Below are 22,975 nucleotides of genomic sequence, written 5' to 3'. Positions count from 1 at the left end.
TAATATACATTATTTTAATTATTACTTTTATGTCCATTAGTCGGTGGAAAATGTGATTCCATCGTATGTTCTTTCACTAACTTTAAATTAATTAATTGAAAATATTACTAATCGCCAGAGTAGCAGCAACAAAACATTTCAGTAATTGTGTAGTCTACTACTACCGCTACTACTATTACTTTTACAACTACCAATACCATCACCTCTACTATTTGAAGTTATATAAGACCTACTAAAATTTCTTGCCACGTATATGGTAATTATTATTTACTTTCTTTCACTGAGACGAAGGTCAAAATAACAAAACAAGTAAAGACAAACACTAATAATAATGATAAGATTTCCATTAAAAATAATAATGATAATCGTAAGAAAACAGTATCCATTGTAGACTGTGAATTCATTATCCATATTTATACTTAATTCTTTATGAAACGCAGAAAACTATAGTCTTAAATATATTTTGTTATTATGTCTGAATGATTTGTGACACTTTTCCATTATTTCTATTTCAAAAATATTTCTCTCAGAAAAAAAGAAATATTCTAAAATCCCATACATTTCTTATTTCTCATTCACTTATCTTATTAGTTAAAAATAAGTACATGTAACAGCCACATGTCAAAAGCAAGCGATTTTAGACCTGCTTATGTTAGAGCTATTCAGCTACCAACTGAAGCATAATAGTAAAAGTGGTGGAAGGAAGTTAAGCGCTAGAGAGGAAATAGGTGAATGAGCACCAGAAATAAAAGAAATAATTTTCTTGATTTGATCTAGATTTTATTTTATAATATTATCGAATTTTTCAAAGAGTTTATTTCTGGTTGCAACAGCTATGGCACCAACAAAATCAGCTGACGTGAAAAGTCATAGTGAAAGTAATAGCACAAAATACATAAAATATACAGAAAAAAATATGCCGACGATCTTGACGGTGGTTATTTGAACTTAATATTCTTTCTTTCGGGAAATTACAAATATATATATGCATATATCTACATATACATATACATAAACATATGATTTATATATATATATATATATATATATATATATAATATATATATATATATATATACATATATATATATATATATATATATATAATATTATATATATCATTTATATATACATATATATATATTATATATATACATAATATATATATACCTAGTATATATATAATATTTATATATATATTATTATATATATATCATATTATATATATATATATATATACATATATATATATATTTACATATATATATATACATATTTATATATATATATACATATATATATATATAATATATATATACATAATATATATATATATCTATACATATATATATACATATATTATATATATTATATATATATAATATAGATATATATATTATATACAATATATATAGAGAGAGAGAAAAATGGTAAGTGGGGAGAGAGAAAGGGGGAATTAGTTATTGTGGAGAAGCTTTTCAAACTAGCAAATTGGAAAATTATGTGAACCTTTATGTCAAAAATGGGGCCTAAGACCAGATGGTTATATTTTACAATGGTTTATATCGAAGGCGTGTAAACAACAGCGACATCTGCAAAAAGTGCCATTTTCTCCTGACGTTACTAGAAGTACTTCAATATATCTGCAATGCACTGAAAACCCTTTGAGAGTGTTGCATTCAGAAAGCAAAATTATCTTTTTTTAAATATGAAAAAACGAAAATGGATTTTCTCGTTGGAAATCTGTAAATAGCAGCAACAATGCTCAACAATTATAATATAAAATATATAAAATTTATTTCAACGGGAGCTTAACAACCTTAATATACCAGTTGGTATAGCATATACAGAAATAAAATTACTTTCAATTGTGAAATCCACTAAATTTTCAACATTGGCCAGATGTGTTCCCGTTTGAAATACAACCACAAAAACATCAGCTGTACTGAGGAGTCATTTTCATTCTACACCTAACCAAATTTATCATTACATGCAGAGCATGGATTCATCCTATAGTCATCAAATTGTGTATTTTATTCCTCTTCACAAAATAGCAAGGAAGTTAGTGGGTCGGCGTGTATAACGGGTTACATTAATATTAGTATGATGTGGTTTAATGCAGTGAGTAGAGAGAATCGTTCGTATGCTGGGCGAAATAATTCACGACATTTCGTCCGTCTTTACGTTCTGGGTTGAATTGCCACAATAGACGACATTTTCTATCATTTTGTTGCGGCTAGAAGAAATAGATAACAGCAATACACTGGGGTCGATGAAATTGACTTATTACTTCCTTACTCGCAATCACTGGCCGTGTGCCAAAATTTAATGATGAAATATAGAGAAGTCAGCTGGTCGAAAAGTTAGCACACCGGACAAAAATGCGGAGTGTCGTCCGTCTTTATGTTCTGAGTTCAATCTCGATTTCACCTTTTATCCTTGATGAGTCGATAAAATGAGTACAGATTCAGCGCTGGAACTGATGGAACTGTCATAACCCTTCAACGACATAGTGACAGAAATATAAGTAGTTTAATACAATAATTATCGCATCTTCAAACAAAAAAAAAATATTACAAAACAGTGTTGTCTTACGTATCCCCCATAATCCATCCTGAGGTGCCGATGAATTTGTTCCGACATGAACACCGGCGAAGTATTTATACAATACCACTGATTTTGTATTTTTGTCTAATGCTTATTTATGAAAATAAAATCGATTTACATCGTGAAATAGGGTGTAATATATACAAGAAAGTATTGTACATCACAACTTGTGTTATATAAAGTATCTAAACAAAAGTATCAGAATCATTCTTTCCACAAGCTCAGTTTTATATTCAGACACTGTTGAATAACAAAAGAAAACAAAACAAAATTTTAAAAACAGAAAACGGATTCTGACTGCTAGCAAATAATTCACTTCTCTAAGTAATTCATATTTTTTTTAAAATTTTTACACTGATTCTCCATTTTGAATTCAGTAAATAGGATACAAAGTAGGAAGTTTTGAAGGTAAAACTTAAACGTAATTGCTTGATAGACAGAGATTCTCTCCCGCGTTTCTCTTTCACTGTGAGTGATGGAATGATGCTTGTCTCCGGCGTGTCATATATATATACACACACACAATATGTATATATATATATATATATATAATATCTATATATATATATTATATATATAATATAATATATAATATATAATATATATATATATATATATATATATACATATATATATATAATATTAGGGAATAAATCCCAATTTACAGGGAAAAATCAGATTCAGGATTGAATCCAATTATAGTAAAATATAATATAATATTAATTAGATAATTTTTTGTTTGATTTGCATAATAGTGGTTTTGTCTCTAATAATATTATATATATATATATTAGTATATATATATATATATATATATTATATGTATATAATATATTATATATATATATATATATATATACATATATATATATATATATATATATATATATATATATATATATATATATATATGTATTATGTATATATATTATATATACTTACGTGGTTTAAGCACCGATCTAAATTACTCTAGAAGGTCTTATTGCAATAACGAAATGCGAATTACTAATGGTTGCACCGATTTGTACAGCTGTTGATTTCATATAAATTCCGAATGTAAGTATACGTTGGAGGAACCACTTCAAGAAATAAAATAGAACTTACTCAGGCAACAGCTTTCAAAAGTTTCAATCCAAAATTTCAGTTTATTATCATGACCACCGACAGTTCAAAAACGATTTATGTCTAATATTTCTTTCCCTTAGTGTAGAAATAATAATGGTTTTCGTTGCAAAGCAAAATATGCAATAAGGATATGATATGTGTATACAAAAATTGTAATAATACACAAATACTTGTGAAATAAGAGATACAAAACTCAAAGTAGTATACGTTCATACGACACGCATACACACACACCATCACACATGCAAACAAACACACACACACATACTCTACATGAGAGCTTGTTCATACATATCTAACCGGCATCATAGTCTTGTACATATAATCTCCTGAGTTAGATATTCATACATTCACTTATTCAATACCGAGAAAGACAAAATTAAAAAAACAGCAGATTTACACAAAAATATACCGGCGCCCACAGAGATGCGTACAAATATGTTTACATTTTATTCCAGGAGACAATATTACAATACGATAAATGTTATATTATTTCATGTCTGTACATACTCGTTTCTAATACACACGCTACCTGTGCGTTTATACATGATTTGAGAAATGTAAATAAGCATACAAATCTGTTTATATATATATATATATATATATATATATGTGCGTGTTTATATTTGTATGGTTGTGTGTAAGACATGCATTCATACACACACGCATATATATATATATACAGTAGTAAAGGTATATATTTGTGTATACGTATATGTAAGCAAATGTTTAACGTGCATATATCTATGTATTATATAAATAAATTCATACATACGCACACACACGCACACACATACATATATATATATATATATATATCTATATATAATATATAATATATATATGCATTTATATATGTACGTATGCATGCATGTATGAATGCATGTATGATAACATGTATTTGTGGGGCCTGATTCAGCGAATATAATCTAAGGAATGAGCACAACCTTGAATCGAGTAATGCGGTTGATGCCATCATCATAATTTTTTACACCGGTGCCACAGTAATGCCGACATTATACGAGTAGAAACTTTAAGGAACCAAGAAGATATATATAAATAACGAATAAAAATACACCAAAACACAGCAACACGAGGACGTGGTAAATGTAAAGTATTAGCAATAGTGAGCGTCCAATAATACTATATTTGTTCCACGTCCTCGCGTTTTCGTGTTGTTTTCGTGTTTTTTGTGTTTTCTTGTTTGAAATAACTATATATATATATATATATATATATATATATATATATATATATATATATATATGTGTGTGTGTGTGGTGTGTGTGTGTGTGTGTAAATTTATATACATATATAAATATATATATTATATATATATTATATATAGATATATATAATATATATATATATATATATATATATATATATAGTCGCGCAGACACACCCATGCACATACACACGTACACGAACTCTCTCGCTGTACATTGGCAAATATATACATGTGTGTGTTAATGGGTGAGTGGCTGGTTGTATGTTTACATTTGTATACAGATAGAGGCTCAGACAAGATCAATTATGTGCATACGTGTAATACATACATACATATATATATATATATATATCTATATATATATATATATATATATATATATATATATATGATTGATTGATTGATTCCAGTTCCAGCCTATGAGCTGTGGCCATGCTGGGGCAATACGTGTGCTTGTGTGTGTGCATATGTAAATGTGTGTACAGAGAAATATTAATAAGTATGTGTGAATTTGAGATTTGGTACTTGTCTTTATACACAGACAGAGCCACAGAGTTAGAGAGGCAGACAGATTAAATAGACATTTTTATTTGCATTTCGGTATGTACAAAATAAATACAGATCTTTCCTGTCTTTCCTTATTGAAAGTTTCTCAGTAGACATTTTCATAACACACACTTCGTTTAAAGTGATTGATTTTCCAACGCAATATATTCAGCTACACATACACCTCTGTATCCGAATATACGATCTTGTTATTTACTTATTAATTCTAGTCTGAATTGTAGATGCAAAATACATATTTATAGAGTATTTATCGAACATGGCAATATCTAAGTACACTGTTTCTTTTTTTTCACACACACACAAACTCACACACGCATATATATATATATATAAATATAAATATATATATGTATATGTATGTGTGTGTGTGTGTGTGTGTATGTGTGTGTGTGTGTGTGTGTGTGTGTGTGATTCTTACCAACAAGGTTTTATTTCGTTGACTTAAAACACTTTGCCGCAGGAAGGCGATATAATGATAATTTCGTTTTATAGAATAACACATTTTATGATGTTATGTTATGAAACAGATATGAATATGTAATAAATAATTCATAGTTCAAGTGTGGAGTTTGCAGAGTTTCCGTATAAAAATATATATTTAACAATGAAAGTTCTTTTTCGTTTCCATATTTCCCAAATTCTATTTATTATATTTTTAGTGACTTGAGAACACAGAACATTAGTTTAGAATTGACACAATCATTGCTGTGCTCGTAATTTTGAATTTTATACACACACAACTAGATTGCATCGGGTCTGAAACTCAAACGAGATATTTAATATGAAGATGTACAACAGATGTTTCCAAGATAAATTTTCAACTACATAACCATGCATGAGCGTATACACGTACACACGTGTGCATATGACAATGTATATATATTTATATATATATATAAATATGTGTGTGTGTATAGATACATATAAATATACATATAATACATATATATATGTCTCTCTCTATATATATGTAATAAGTTAAAGATATCTCAAATTTAATTTATACATTAATATATGTATTTTGTAAGATTATTCGCATGCATTGTGACTTCCGTAATTTTGCGGCTATATTCATTTTCACGCCTATACATGTCTATATTTGAGAGATAAATTTAATCCGTGGTAGCATATTTATGGTGGTATGTTTGAACTTTCGATGATCTGTTTTCATCGATGATTTCCCTACATGTACTATGATGCACCGCCGTTTTGTATTTCTATTGAGAATATTATCTGAAGTAACCATAGAGTCACACTTAACATGTCCATAATATGTCGTATAAAATTTCTGGATGGGTGAATGCGATGGAGACATTCGTTGAGCTACTAATAAAATATAATTAATTAAATGAAAGTTTCTGTAACTATCGTTATTCAATTACCTATATTTTTTGTTTTTAATATATCAACAACATGCTACATTAACTCAAAATAAATAATATATATATACAGGGAAACATACGGGGAAAACATTATAGAGGATCAGTAGTAAAACCTATAAAAACAATTAACATTTTAGAATATGTGAATATTATATTTAACACACACACACACACACTGTAAAAATATCCACTGAATTGCAATTAAATATATAGTAGAAAGAATGAAATTCCGACATATTTCACATTACCCTGATAAGTTAGGTGGTGATGTAATAATAATCATTTCTACTAAAGACATAAGGCCTGAAATTTTATGGTGGCGAGTAATCGATTTCATGAGCACAGTGTTTAAGTAACACTTAATTTATCGACCCCCGGAAGGACGAAAAGCAAATCCGACTTCGGGAGAGTTTGAAACTCGGAGAGTGAAGAGAGACGAAATGCAGCTGAGCCTTTTGTCCGGCGCAGAAACGATTCGGCGAGCTAGAAGCCCCAGTGATGATGTACTACTAAGAATACGTTTCATTAACAACAGCGTACAGATCCAAAACACCAAAATTCCAATAATGATGATGTAAACATTGGAGCGATGGAATCGGTTGGATTTCATTGTTCAACATTTATAATTAAATGTTGAACGCATTTCTTACGTCGACTGACATACTCTTATACACATTATGTGTATATATACATATATGTATGTATGTGTGTGTGCGTGTGTGTGTGTGTGTGTGTGTGTGTGTTTGTCTACATATATATAGTGAGAGAGAGAGAGAGAGAGAATAGAAAGGGGAACAGAGCGATAGGTTAGGCTAGCAGGGAAAACTGGTCCTAGACAACCATAAGAATCCTGCTTCTTATAAAGCCGGAAAATATTGAAAAGCTTTCGTTCCTTACACAGCTGCCTAATGGGGTCCACTTGCATTTTATAGTAGATGGCTGAAAGTCTAAGTGCAAAATTTGCGGGGTTACAAGTCACCTCAGCTCCTTCTTCCTGAAAAAAACAGGAGGCACGAGGTCGTTCCCACCACTCGAACAAAACCCGCAACAACTGAAACAATATGCGACACATTCAGCCTCATCTTCAGTTGAAACCCAAAGACAATGGAGAGACCAACTAGGGAGTTTCCCAAACCAGCAATATGTCTCCCCTCTCTTAAGGACATACTCACACAACGGTGCTCACTCAATTACAAACATACTCACACGCCCCGAAACAGATTTTCACAGACACTGATTACTCCACACCCCGTAGCGAAGATGAGGAGGAACATCTAAAACATAACACAAGCATAAAGAAAAATATCTAGCCCTACACCACAACTAGAAAGATACTTGTCTAGGACAACACCATCCCCACCAGCCACACGAACATTATGAGAATGCCACCTCGACCAACAAACAAAGCACACACACACACACACACACACACACACACACACACACACACAAAAGAGTTAAACACAGAAACTTCTAATTTCCTATAGTGAGGAGATCTAACAAATGTTTGATAGCCGTCATAGCTGTAGAAAAGGAAATTGGGAAGCAGGTGCAATATACGACACCAGCACCCTTAACGTTCTTGAATGTTTGATGCTGGTACGGATTCAATTGAAGACGTACAGAGACATGAGGGAGGCTATCGCCAACGACGTGGGAAACACTAATGATATGATCACTAAGAGAATTTTGCAGGGTTTCCCAGAGAAACAACCACCAGATCCGGAGCCCAAGTCACTGGGCCGCCAACAGTATCGAGGTGGGGGGGTCAATTAACCCTGTTGTTTTTCTTTCTCTCAACATGGCAGTTATCAGAGTGAGTTGTATAAATATTTTCGCCTGAGATAACCCTGGAACAAGGCCACATACTCGGTGACCTCAAGTCGTTGGGGCTGTATGCAAGAGCAGCCAGTGAGAAAACGACTTCCGACACTAGCGAGCTATCCCCCATTTTCGACAATTTTTTTATCCACGCTTTTTGTACTCGGCCTCAAATGGGAGGACAGGGTGGCAGGGTGTATATGAATGGCCTAGACTCCTATGTTCGGACGGTCTTTCTAGAATCGGAGGTGAACCTAGTCGTCCTGGAAATGAGCAACGGCAAGGGTGGTGCCTTCAGAGTAGTCGCTGTATACGCTCTGATGGGGGCCGGGTAGCACTGAGGATGCGATATTTCCAGTTATTTCTTAACGGTGGCCAGGTATGGTCGCACTTTGTAAGACAGGAATTGCTGCTACTACTACTACTACTACTACTACTACTACTACTACTACTACTACTACTACTACTACTACTATTATTATTATTATTATTATTATTATTATTATTATTATCATTATTATTATTATAGTCAGTGTTAAATACATGGAACGAAAACTAACCCTGTCACGCTGTTTTATGACCTCATCAAGGTGTATGCTGTAACATAATTGTAGCAACATCTTGAATCCGACAAAAGCCATTCAGCAAGAATTCATGATGCCTCCATTTCCCAGTGGGAAACCATTGCCTAGCAGGTTTTGTTCTCTTCTTAGAATATGATTGAAAGAACAATGTGAACAGCGTGGGCTGAAGGCATTTAAAAATCAAGTAACGTTAGAACAATCACGAATTGAATTAAAAGTTTAAGCATTATTCAGGGTAAAAAAAAACTGTATTGATTACAGATTAATTAACCTACTGACACTTTACAAATGAATAAGAAAAATGAAAATGACTGAAATATAATTTTGCCCTCAAGGGATAATTACTCGTACCTTTTGTAAAAAAAAAATTAATCTTTGCAATAAATATGTTCACTCATAACCAGAGTTTCTATTTATGTCCATGTTGTTTCTGAGTCAAACTAAATAAACAGTTTACAACGGAAACACACTTCTTTTGAAAAAGCAACTTTATTCTTGTTAGAAAGACATGTTGTAATATGCACGCTGCCTATTTCGTCTATAGAAACATCTGATTTGAATTCTGCTTTGTATATGCCAGTTTTAATGTAAGCTTGCCTTTAAGCCTTCACCGTGGCCAGTAATATCTGAAAATGCATTAAAGTTTGAAGTCATTCTGTTGTCCGATTCTCTGAGTGAATTTTCTTCAAGCTTCAGCTTTGCAAAGAAACAATACCTAGAGTAAATCGCTCTAGTCTGTCACATTGATATCTACTCTCTAATTTTTAAAACTATTTAGCAATAAACAGGGAACATTTACGTTTGTGTCCCAGGTGCTGGTGAAGCTGCTAAATAACGATATGGCAATATGAAATATGAATGCCACCATTTGTTATTTTTATTTCGGCGTTTATGACGAGGTGTACGATAATAAATCAATCTCTGTGCTCGTCAATTTTGATCAGGTTAACCAAAGACAGGACAGGGGCGTTGAATGTTACCTGCAGGCTATCCTAGGAGTAATCCCATTTCAGTCACGTTTTCATAGCTTGGGTCATTTTAAAGTAGAGCATCATTAGTGACATTAAAATGCTACTTCAAGAAGCATTTCATAATCTGTACATGGGCTGCAAATAACAAAATAACATCATTTCGTGTTTTCACAAAGTTGTCATATGTGGAGGTTGATGAAGTTGGAAGGATAGTCATTACGTTCAATCTCATCTTTATACTATGTATTACATTGTGGGGAGGAAGAGTTCTATCTTGACTAATATTCTGGGAAATATGGATCAGCTATATCAATGTTTACGAAAAGGTCACAACTTATTACCACTAAGCTGGCCTTCGTTTTTTCTACCTTCTTCCTTTTCCTTTTCTTTGTCTTCTCAGTATTTTCCAAATGAAGAGAGTAGGGAGTAAACTGGGTCTGGGCAAGTATGCTTTTCGATCATGAACATAACGGTATATCTCGATAGATTTTCTCAGAGATTACAATTGATATCTAAGCACAGCAATTGATATTTTAAACGTATCTACTGCTTTATTCTTTTAGCTATTTCGCCTTCCCCTTATTAACATAAAAAACAAATTACATTGTTTTCATAAATTCATGCCCAATGGGGACTTTTAGCCAATTTTAGAACTCTATTATTTTATTTATGAATGATAACATATTCATATTATTATTATTTTATTATTTCTATTATTCCATTCTTATTAATATTTTGACTTTAATTATTACTTTGGTGATGGCTGTATATGCTATTGATAATTAATTAACGATGATCGCATTCCTTACCATGAAATTAAAGAAATATTCTTATAATTATGAGTGTAATAACATTTAATTAATTATATTATTACCATTAGCATGAATTAAAGTATTATCGTTCAAGTGTCACTTATGTGTTGTAAAATTAGTGTGATTTTGCGGAAATGTCTCCTGATAGTTTGTACTTACAGCTTGCATTTTTGAGAATAACATCAGTTTCATTAGTAATGTATATGGAAACCAGATGTAATAGATCGCGTAAACTGATTGCAGTATACGGTCAATGACTGCTTCTCAAGTCATTGCGTCTCTTACATACAAACAAATATATGATTTCACATTATCTCATAAATATAAAATACAGAGAAACTAGCGCCGATTCAATCAATCTCTTCCCTATAAAAGCATCCTGATTCCCTCATTCCAGAACAATGAAATCCAAACTTAACATCCGTTAAATTTGAAGTCAAAAATTAAAGAGATATTATTAAATGGCTTATGTATTTTTGTTGAGTATTACTGCGTGAACTTCTTTGAACGTCCTCATGAATATTATTACTATTGAACAAATAGAATCCAATGCGTTCTGTCACACGAAGGCACACACTTTCGATTGAAAATAACACACACACACATGCATATAAATGTTGTGTGAGTATGTATTATGTATATATGTGCATATATATATATATGTATATATATATATATGGAGTCTGTGCATGTGTTTATGTTGTAAAGTGCAGATAAGGTTAAAATCATTGCAGTACTCCACACCTCAAGTTGTATCAGTGTGAACTCTAATATTCATTCTTTTTTATCTATAGAGTGAGATGAAATAGTATTGTTCATGAGGTACCTAGGGGATTCAAACTACATAACGAGTATGAAATGCTCTTACTGTGAGATGCATCAAATCAAACATTCATTAAAAGACTGAGGAATTGACGACATCGAATAAAACATTGAGGAATTGAAGACGTTTTCATTATTCAACAATTATGTACAAAAGTAAATGCAACGACCCAACCGGTCGATGAACATGGGTTTTATTGCGATCGGATGGAAACTGAAACAGTGGAATTGCGAACATGAAGATATTTTCTTTGATTTGAGATTCATCAATCCACGTATTAACTTATAATTTATATATTTGATGATGTGCTGGCAAAGTCTCCAACATGTGATCCTTGTTTCTTATAGTTTGACGAAACCACGAAGCAAAATGGTATGTTGTGACAGTTTCACCTCTACCGATCTATTGATTGACTGCCTGTCAAATTGTAATCACACAATATACACTTAAATAAACTGTCTCGTGCGACATTATAACTAAATTAACAATAACATTTGGATATTTGATATTACCAAATCTCGCCAATAGGAATACAACATATATCATCTACAAGATATATCTTTCCGAAATGGACATTATTAGCGATATATGTTCGCTTTAGCTATAACATAATTTGTATAACATTAATTATTTCTTTCTAATTGGATACCGCCATAATTCTCCGAACGCGACCGATTATACAATCATTCGTGGCGAGGCGTAATTACTAGCAACATTAGCCAGTACATTATGATGTTGCTGCTTCTACTACTGCTACTACTTCATCAGAGACTATTACTACTACTACTACTACTACTACTACTACTACTACTACTACTACTACTACTACTACTAATAATAATAATAATAATAATAATAATATAATAATAATAATATAATAATAATAATAATAATAATAATAATGATAATAACAACAATAATAATAAAAAATTATATTCAAAATTTAAGATGGACTACTTGTGTAGACTCAGACTGATCCTTCAGTCGAAATTAAACGGATGGAATAAGATCGAAGCTATCAACACCAGGGCGGTTTCACTCCTTAGATATGGAGTAGGAGTAATCGCATGGACAGTATACGGAATAAACAGCTTAGACAGAAAGACAAGGAAGTTGCTAACTAGATATGGGTCACTCCACCCAAAAAGTGACACAAACAGGCTGTATGTACCATGAAAAAGAAGGGGAAGAGGACTTATTGGATGTGAACACAGCATTAGAGCAGAAGAAATCAACGTAGCATGGTATGTAAAAAAAATGCCACAGAACCGCTATTATTAGAACTAGGAAGGTCAGATTCGTGTTGAATGAAAGCTTGTAAAGTTAAAGCATTATACAAGAAATTGAGAACGAATGAAACTGAAAATAGGTAGGTGATGAAAACAATGCATGGTAAATTTCATAGGGATATTGAAGATAAAAGTGATTTTAAAACCGGAAATGGAGGCTCTAATCTGTGCTGCTTAAGAGCCAACACTAAGAACAAACTACATAAAATACAGAACAGACAAATCATCAAAAGGGGATAATTGTAGAATCTGCGGACAAAACGGTGAAATTGTATGACATATTACCAGGCAAAGTACGCCATTAGCCCAGAAGGAATATAAGAGACGCCACGACACTATAGTCTGACTTGTCCATTGGACACTTTGCAACAACTATGGACTTGGCAGAGCAAAAACTTGGTACGACCACAAACATGAAGGCATCGTCGAAAAAAGAAATGCAAAGATTCTATGGGATTTAGAATTCAGTGCGACCATGAGATCGAGAATAGGAAGCCAGGCATAGTCTTAATTGAGAAAGAAAGCTAACTATGATGGATCATAAATATAGCAAGATATGCAATAGGGAAGAAAAAAAGTGGAGAGATATGACAGGTTAGCTTGGGAAGTTATGCAGTTGTGGTCGATGAAAAACTTAGCAGTAGTACCAATAATTGTCGGAGTTCTGGAAACAGTAAGCAAAATCTCGAGAAGTACGTGGAAAAATATGGGCTGCAATAAGGGTGCAGCACTTGCAGAAAACAGCACTGCTTGGAACCGCTCGAACACTCCGGAAGGTGCCCGAAACCTATGAGTTGTTACCTATGTTCTAGACTTACAAAGAATTAATCCTGTTGTCAATGTTTCCGACTATAACTCTTTCAGGCTCCAGCATCGCTGCAGTTACATGACTGAACAAAGTAGATGAATAATATAATAAAGACTATGTTTCACACATATTCTTAAACTTCAAAAATAGAAAAAAGAAAGAAAAAAGTAATTCCATCGTTCTCACTAAACAAAGCCTAATTTTAAAGTTGAGGTACCTTGAGCAAATATTTTCTGCTATTGCCTCGGATACGCCAGAGCCTTGTGAGTGTAATTTGTAAATGGGAACTGAATGAAGCCGGTCGTGTGTGTGAATGTGTATCGTTTTATCTGTGGTTGTCCCTCTACAATCGCACATGATGCTAGTGTGTTTATGTACCCGTGACTTAGTGGTTCGTTAAAAACCAATAGCAGGATAAGTACTAAGCTTAGAAAGAATAAGTTCTGGTGTCGATTACTTCAACTAAAACCCTGTAATCGTCAAATGACTGGAACAAGTAAAAGAATCAAAGAATATGACACACACGTTCTGAATAACACACGTCATAAGTTTGTCAATTATAAAGAACAGACATATGCAGTTGCCACAATCGGTGGTGCATACATCCTATCGCACAGCATTTAGGGTTTCCTACAACTCTTCTTTTGAGACCATTCATAACTGGCCAACATTTTCCTTTCTAGGAGAGCCATATGCACATGCCCCTCAGCAATTTTCTGTTCAATATCTGGTAAATGAGCCCTCTCAATTTGACGTACCCCTTCTGCTAATTTATATTTAACTCTTCTTGACGAATAACGACATTTTGATTTAACATGCCAAGCTAACAATTGATTTCATTGTAATTTGACTGGTGCTGGATTTCTTACCTCTTCACATCCAAATTTGCATTATTCTGATATGCTCGTCAAATTTGAAGTCTTCAGTGTATCTATTTCATATCATACTACATGAGTTTTTCTAAATTTTTCAATCTGTTGTTGGTGTTTCAAACGCATAGGATATATATTCGCTGCTGCGTTTAAAGACACTTCTTCCGGCACCACATTCTTAAAATGTATGCATATTTTTTTTTTTACATTTATAAGAGCCTTTGCTTACGTTTTAGATAAAAGTGGATGTGTTTAAAAATTCCAACACCCGTTGTTAGTAAAATGTTTAAGAAAAAGTTCCAAGTAATCCTACAAGGAAATATCTTCTAAGCGGTTCTCCATGAAACGTGACTGTTCTCAGCAAATAAATGATAATAAAAAGAACCAAACATAATAATATCAACATTAATAGGAAGAAATAATAATAATGATAATATTAATAATAATATCAATAATAACGATGAAGATAATAAAAATAATGATAGTAAAGATAATTGTTTCTTTTATTTGCCACCATGGCGATGGATGATGGGAACAATACAAAGACAGGCATGAATAAGAACCACCACCACAACAACAGCAACAATAATAATAATAATAATAATAATAATAATAATAATAATAACAACGACAACAACAACAACAACAACAACAATAATAATAATAATAATAATAATAATAATAATAATAATAATAATAATAATAATAATAATAATAATAATAATATAATAATAATAATAATAATAATAATAATAATAATAATAATAATAATAATAATAATAATGATAATAATAATAATAATAATAATAATAATAATCATAATAATAATAATAATAATACCAATATTCTTATACCATGCACCTTAATTGAAAAGATCAAGATATTTAAACTAAGAATTTTGAAAAAAAATATTGCAAATTCTTGAGGAACTATTGAAGACGAGGGCGGAATAAACTAGATTCCATCGCTCCATCGCGCTGTGAATCTTTCAGGTTTTGATTCAATTTGAAAAATAGCCTGGAGAAGTCGATATTCCATTTCAATTTCCCTTTGTTCTTTAGCATGTATTCTATTGTCTCAGTATAAAGTTTCACGGTATTCTTGCTAACACTCCTCTTATTGCAGTTGTTGTGTTCTTGACTGTTGCTGCTGTTGTTATGGTTATAGTCAGTGCAGTTCCTGACAATGATGCTGTTGCGTTTGCTGACGTTATATAGGAAATGGTAGTCATGCGAAATCAAAGCTTGTATTCTAATTTTGTTGTCTAATTGAAATGTGTTGTTGTTATATTTATTTCATATATTTCTTTTTTATTTCATTAAATCGTTATTCCCCATTTTCTTTTATCTGATATCATACCTAATTTAGAAAGATTGGATTTTGCTTTCAAAACAATCAGAAGAGAATATGATATTATTTTACGATTGCGTTTATGGACGCATTCACAATTAAATTTACCTAAGCGTATGGGAAGACATCGGATTTGCTTTATCTATGTGTGTGCATGCATATGATACATACACACACACACACACACACACATATATATATATATATATATATATATATATATATTTATACAGAGAAAGAGAGACTGAAAGATATGTCAAGCAGGTAGTATAAGGATGTATATATTGATAGATTAATATATATTGAGGTACATAGATTAAAACACACGTATATAACCTCATCTACATTGTGCAAAATTTTAAGTCATAGAATATTAATGTTCGTCTACAGTAGGAGAGAAATAGTATATACATTAGCGCATGAACAATATGGCGGTTTATAAGTATTATATTGGTGCAAAGATTTATACGCACATGTAAACGCGAATGACATGTATAGTGTATTAGGCTACAGAAGGTCTGGTGATGTGGTTGGTGTCGTTTTACCAATAAATGTATTTTGTTGTAATAAGTGCATATTTGTTTCAGAGAGAAATTCTAATCCTATTATGTAATGCACTAATGTCATTGTTAACGTTTGATATTCGATCGGGCATCATTAGACATTGGAATTGTAAATAATTCTGCTTGGTTTGTATTGATGCATTTTAATGTGAAAGCGCAAAATATCTAAATGCCATATCCATACTCCTATTCATTGGTGCAGTTTGCAAGATCTAGCTTCTAAGCTGCAGCTGGTCATATTAAGCTAACTCCTACACGTTGATACTTCTTTGGTAATTATAAAGCAAGTTAAAATTTGCTTTGTGGAATAAAAGTGGAATAACGGTAAATGCGTTGTTTGGATGCTAAAAGCTGGTATATTAATACGAGATAGTGTTGTCAGAACAGCAGGTGTCTAAAGCTAAATCATTATAAAATGAATAATACTAGACTAGTACAAACGGATGACTATGGAGATGACAAATCTCGCTACAGATATGTATGCATAAATGTGAAGGCATATATGAATCTATCTATCTCTATAGATATTTAAAATAATAAGGGTAAAAATTTGAATATTCATTTGGTTAATAATAATTTAAACCAATGGTCTAGCATATAGAAAAGACTGAAGATTCAGAAAAATAGTATTACATACATATAACAAGTCATCCCTCTTATATGTATGTAATATCTATATAGTTAGATATATACAGGGAGAAATTCCAACATGCATACAATACATGTATGTTTGTGTGCCACTTTATAAATCTGTGCCTGTGTTTGCGTTTGCATGCTCTTATCTGTGCCTTCTTCTCTATGTCTATGTCAAATCAACTAACAAACTTTTGTTTTAATGTTCAGTTAATGTGTCAAAAGATCAAATATAATGAAGTGATATTGTGTTGCCTGTAAGTGATTTAGTCGAATTTGTTGTTCACAGAAAATTGTGATCAAGTGTTAGAATTATGATTTAAGACTTCCATAAACAAACGTTTCAAATCGTCCACCAGAAGATATAAATTATATAAGATAAAATATATATCCAATGTCGAAATAAAAAAAAAGCAATGTAACCAAAACTAAATAGGGTATGTAATGCCAATGAAGTACAACAAAATGTACTTAGAATATTGTGTAATGTAAAATTATAACGTTTTGGATAATTCTTCATTCAATTCTAAATCTTCGCCACCTATATGCTTTACGTGCAATTTTCTGTGATGGTTAGGCAATAGTTATTCTAGATAAGATTTGAAATAGAGAGTGAAGTGGAGGAATGAAAATAGACGTGAGATATTCAGGGATATTGCATCTGGAGATCCATTATTTAGGTACAATGGTATAGATATAAGATTCCAGTACGTTGTGAGTAAGTTCCAATAGTATTTAAAATTGGTCATTCCACAATTTTCTCACACCGTCCCCGATGAAGGGATATAGAAAATATCCCGGAAACAGCTGTAAGACCTAGGTATAAATGTTCTAAAATCTTTCACAGCCTTGGATTTTTATCGCATTCTGAAAATTTATATATATTTATTTATATATATCTATATATCATTTGTATTGAATTTCAGACTGCGCTATCTTTTCATATTTCGCTTTGATATGACTTATTATGACCTCCGTTGAAAATATTTAAAAGCTGTGAGAAATTCAATGAATATTGATACTGTTTTCATGTAATTATTTTATATTGTCTTCTTTTGCGTTTTGTATATAAGTACAAACATTGCATTGCCGTCTACATCGGGCGCAGTATATTTTCTATACAAAATAATCTACATGCACGACATTATCTTCGCCCAGCAATTTTTACAATTCTGGGAACACAATTTTATGTTATTTACAATGGAAGAAGTGTTGCCCGATGAATTTTGTGTAGGGTCAGCGTGATTAATGTTGTGAATCCAATCTCAATACGAAACATGACCAAAATTCCTGCAATACATTGGGGTGCGTTCAATATAAATAAATTCCACTATATGGTAGTTGTAGCCATGTCACAAGACTAAACATTGGCATGCATTCGTTAGACTAATGCAGAACGCATCCGATTCTATATTATAATCTTATATAACTCGTATGCTCACCAAATATCATAACAGAACAATTTCTGCGCAAACCTCACATAATCATAAACACTAAGACAACACATACAAAAAGTAGTTACTATTTAAAATTTCTAATCTCTGAAAGCAGACATTGCACATAGCAATAAGGCGATAAAACTAAAAGAAAACAACTACTCTCGCCCCTCCACGCACACACATACAAACACTGTAGAAGTGACTTACCAACAAATTTCTGTTCTCTCAAAACATAATGTTCCACACACACCATCACCACAATGACAATGACATCTTGGTATTTTCGACGTCTACGATACTGTTATCAACAACAACCGGGAAACGATGCGGGTGGAAGTATCTGTCCCAACTGATTGCAAAATATCGGAAAAACAGACGTAGAAAATAGCAACATACAAAGATATGGAAATTGAGATATGCAGGAACTTGGGATTTAACACAGAAACAATTACTATAATGACACATGCTTTGGGAATGATAAAAAGGTTTCAGATAAATAAATAACAAAAATACCCAGGACATACACACACATACACACAACAACTAATATTTGCGATAATATAGTTTGCACGTATGTAAAGAATACACAATAGCAGACAAATACGAAAATACAATATACAACAGAACGCAGCAACTACTTGAAGCAGAGCTGCATCCATTTTTGTAGTAGAAGTACAATCGCAAAATAGGCGACTACCAAAACACTGCTGCTACTACTACTACTAATAATAATACTACTCATAGTGTGCACGATTGTTCTATATTCAAAATCAATATCAGGTCACAACTTTTTTCCTTAAACATCGACGACCTTTTCTTACAAACCGGTGCATTTTCCCGCTAGAGCAGATTTGTCAATTGGAACTCTCGTAGTTACAGCAATTCAAATAAGGTAAATATTGAGTAGGAAACCTATCATGACTGGTATAACTTTTTTGTTTTAGAAACCCTCAACTGTGCTCGTATTTCCCTAGCTAAATCCTGGTATTTTCTTATTTTCTACAGTACTTTGTTACGTCCATGACAGCATATACAACCACATCTATGATGACATATTCATTTTCCCTTCTTGTCCAAATCGATAATATCCGGTTGTCTTACATGAAGATCGTGATCACTGTATATTAAAGTTCTATAAGACTTAATGATTGTTATTATCTACAACACTTTCTGGTTGATACTGATACCATTTTGTTACTTCTTTAAATTATCTTTCTCGAACTAGTCCTTGGCCAGTGCCTTGGCCACATAGTAGTGTCTTCATCCATACTCCTTCTGTGCCAAAGAACTACAGGAAGTTAATGTATGCATAACATAGTCTACTTCCTCATTAACTGCTCTGCAATTTGTACTTACGGTGGATTTCTTTATTTTCGTCTTGATAATATTCGTTCGCAATGACTGGCTTCGAGCAGCCATTATGAGTCTTCTCGTTTCTTTCTCAAGGTCTCCATTCTTCAGCCATAACGAAGACTCCTCTGCATTGAGGTCCTGCGTTTCTCTGAAATCTTGAGAGTGTCAATGTTTTTCCGGAAGATATTAACCGATCATTTGTTTCTATCGCACATATTCGAAATATTACTTCTCTGTCGGTTATCACACTTGAAGATGGACTACTTCTTGCTAATCCTAACAAGAAGCAAGTCAAACACGCACTGACGCAAAACACATACACATACGCACACAGCTCACATGCACATAGACATATATGAATATATAAAATTTATCTTAGCTTTTGTATGCATACATATGAATGTGCATATATACTTATGCATATGTGTACATGTACACAAACAAACACACACATAACTCTATCATTTTACTTCTGCAGTTGATGTCATATACACGTTTACTTTCAATACAAAAAGAAAGCTGTCTAAATTTAATTAATATCTTTCTAAATATATTAATACCTGTTTTTTTTCTTTCTAATTGCAGGTATGATTCACGTTTTACTCTGAACAAATGGATACCTTGCTGTGCCAGGTTTTTTTCTTCTGTTCCTAATATTTCGGATTATTTCGGGATCGTATGACAAAATACTGAAGGAAGAAACACCACAATATGCAGATAACATCAATTTGAAAATATGCAGTACTTATTATTAGATTACACCTTCTAATGAAACCCTATTCTGTACGGGAAGATGTGGCTATATGTTGAAGCATATTAATCTTTTTGTTTCTCTAAATTCCTATGCATGTGTGAGTAAGGTAGTATATGTGTTTGCGTGCGTGAGCTTCTCAGTGTTCGTGTGTCTCTGTGTTTCTCAGTGAATGTATGCTGTGGAATTGTGTTTGTTTCATTGTTTAAGAGGGCATCTAACTACGGGTGGATGAGTGTATATTTGCATAATTTGCCTGACTGATTCTCGTTGAAACTGTAATGTATGTAGAAAGTTGACGAACGCATTTCTCATGTTCGACTCTTGAAGGATTAATGCAAAATTAGCCTATACAGCGCACATCATCACATATACATATACATATGATTATATTAGCATATATACATATGGGTTGATGTGTATATATAGTGAGAAGAAAAGAATTTAGGATCACCTTGAAAACATTTTAAGATGTATAAATTTCAATGATATTACTTATTTCTAAATGTGCTGACAATTGTCGGCTTTCTAAACTTAAAGATGTGATTTTCATAATCCGAAGTATTTTTGTTATGTGTGTGTGTGTTTGTGTAGGTGTGTATAGAGAAATATTTATAGTCAGATTGAAATATATAGAAAGATATATATGCATATACCTGAATGTTTGTAAATGCATGTGTACTTGGGTGACGTGATATTTGTATATAAATATATGCATGAACATATATATATATATATATATATATATATATATATATATATATATATATATATATACGTATGTACCCACCTGTATACATAGCTCTATATATACACATATATATAGATATATATAAATATTTGTATATATAATATTGATTTACGTTGATGTATAATTGCATAATGCTAGCGCTATACATGCATACACAAACACGCAAATGCAAATAAACACACATACACACGTACGCACACGCGCATACACACACTCTAATGCGTGTATATATATACATACATACATACACACATTAAAGAATTGAACAAATTTTCCCGTGACATACATTAAAATCTTCATTAAACATTTCCTAATACATTCTTATCTATATTGTAAGTTTACTGCAGGTCCCATTCCCTCTTTCTTAATTGAACATAATGAAGTGAGATCTGACTATCAGCAAGTCTTCACCATTTTCTACACCGTATTATTTGTGACTTTGGAATAGATAATGCAACATATGACTATCACGTGACGGTATCTCATACTGAGTGTTATTCATAAAATGTCCGGAAAAATTCAATCGATAATTACAAGGCATTCATTGCACATTTAGTCATTATGTTTATTCAGATGTGGCATATTAAGATGGACATGTCATGAACCGAAGGCTTCCTAAGGAAATTATTATTTTACTATAACAAATATACACGCGACGTTCTACTATATCTCATGGTTACGTATTAGGTTTCTATGGAAATAGAATTTTCTATCAACTCACTCTGCTTACATTTAATCTTTCTCTCTATTTCTTCCTTTGTTTTTGACTGTTTCATTATCTTCTCTAGAATGGCAAAAGAACTGCGCATCGCCACCACTATTATTATTGTCATTATTATTATTATTATTATTATTATTATTATTATTATTATTATTATTATTATTATTATTATTATTATTATTATTATTATAACTGCTGTTTTAGCTGGTGTTATTTTAGCTATTTTGCTGTGGGTGTTCTCGTTTTCTTAATAAGATAATTAATGCCGATCTTGATTTTTATCATCATTATAAAAGCAAAATCTGTGAAAGAGTCTGGTAATATTGTCATTGTTAAACGAGCGTATACTAACTGTGCGTCTGCAAGATTCTGACAAGAATGAACGGAACGAATTTGCTTTTGACATGACTGAATAATCTGGTATTGCATGAAAGGAAATCTGCCATAGATTTACGAAGCATTATTTTAATAAATTAGTGTTTTTATTACTTATAATATTTGTTGATAGATTGAACCATCCAT

At 32.0% G+C, this 22,975-nt stretch overlaps 1 protein-coding gene across 2 annotated transcripts in view; it reads left to right on the top strand.

Annotated features, from left to right (window-relative positions):
- Positions 1–901: 901 nt before the first annotated feature.
- The window catches only part of LOC118766527, a 476,986-nt gene continuing 454,912 nt past the window's right edge, over positions 902–22,975 (top strand). The window contains exon 1 of one of the 2 annotated variants that reach the window (XM_036509930.1): positions 902–934. In XM_036509930.1, the coding sequence (XP_036365823.1) occupies positions 917–934 (18 nt within the window). In that variant the 5' untranslated portion in view covers positions 902–916. Of the gene's footprint in view, positions 935–20,821; positions 20,864–22,975 lie in introns of those variants that run through there. The other variant, XM_036509929.1, reaches the window with a different exon arrangement.

This window comes from Octopus sinensis, linkage group LG16 (genome assembly GCF_006345805.1).
Source record: "Octopus sinensis linkage group LG16, ASM634580v1, whole genome shotgun sequence".
Lineage (NCBI taxonomy): Eukaryota > Metazoa > Mollusca > Cephalopoda > Octopoda > Octopodidae > Octopus > Octopus sinensis.
The sequence above is the reverse complement of the archived record's forward strand: the minus strand, read 5'-3'. Positions and strand labels throughout refer to the sequence as shown.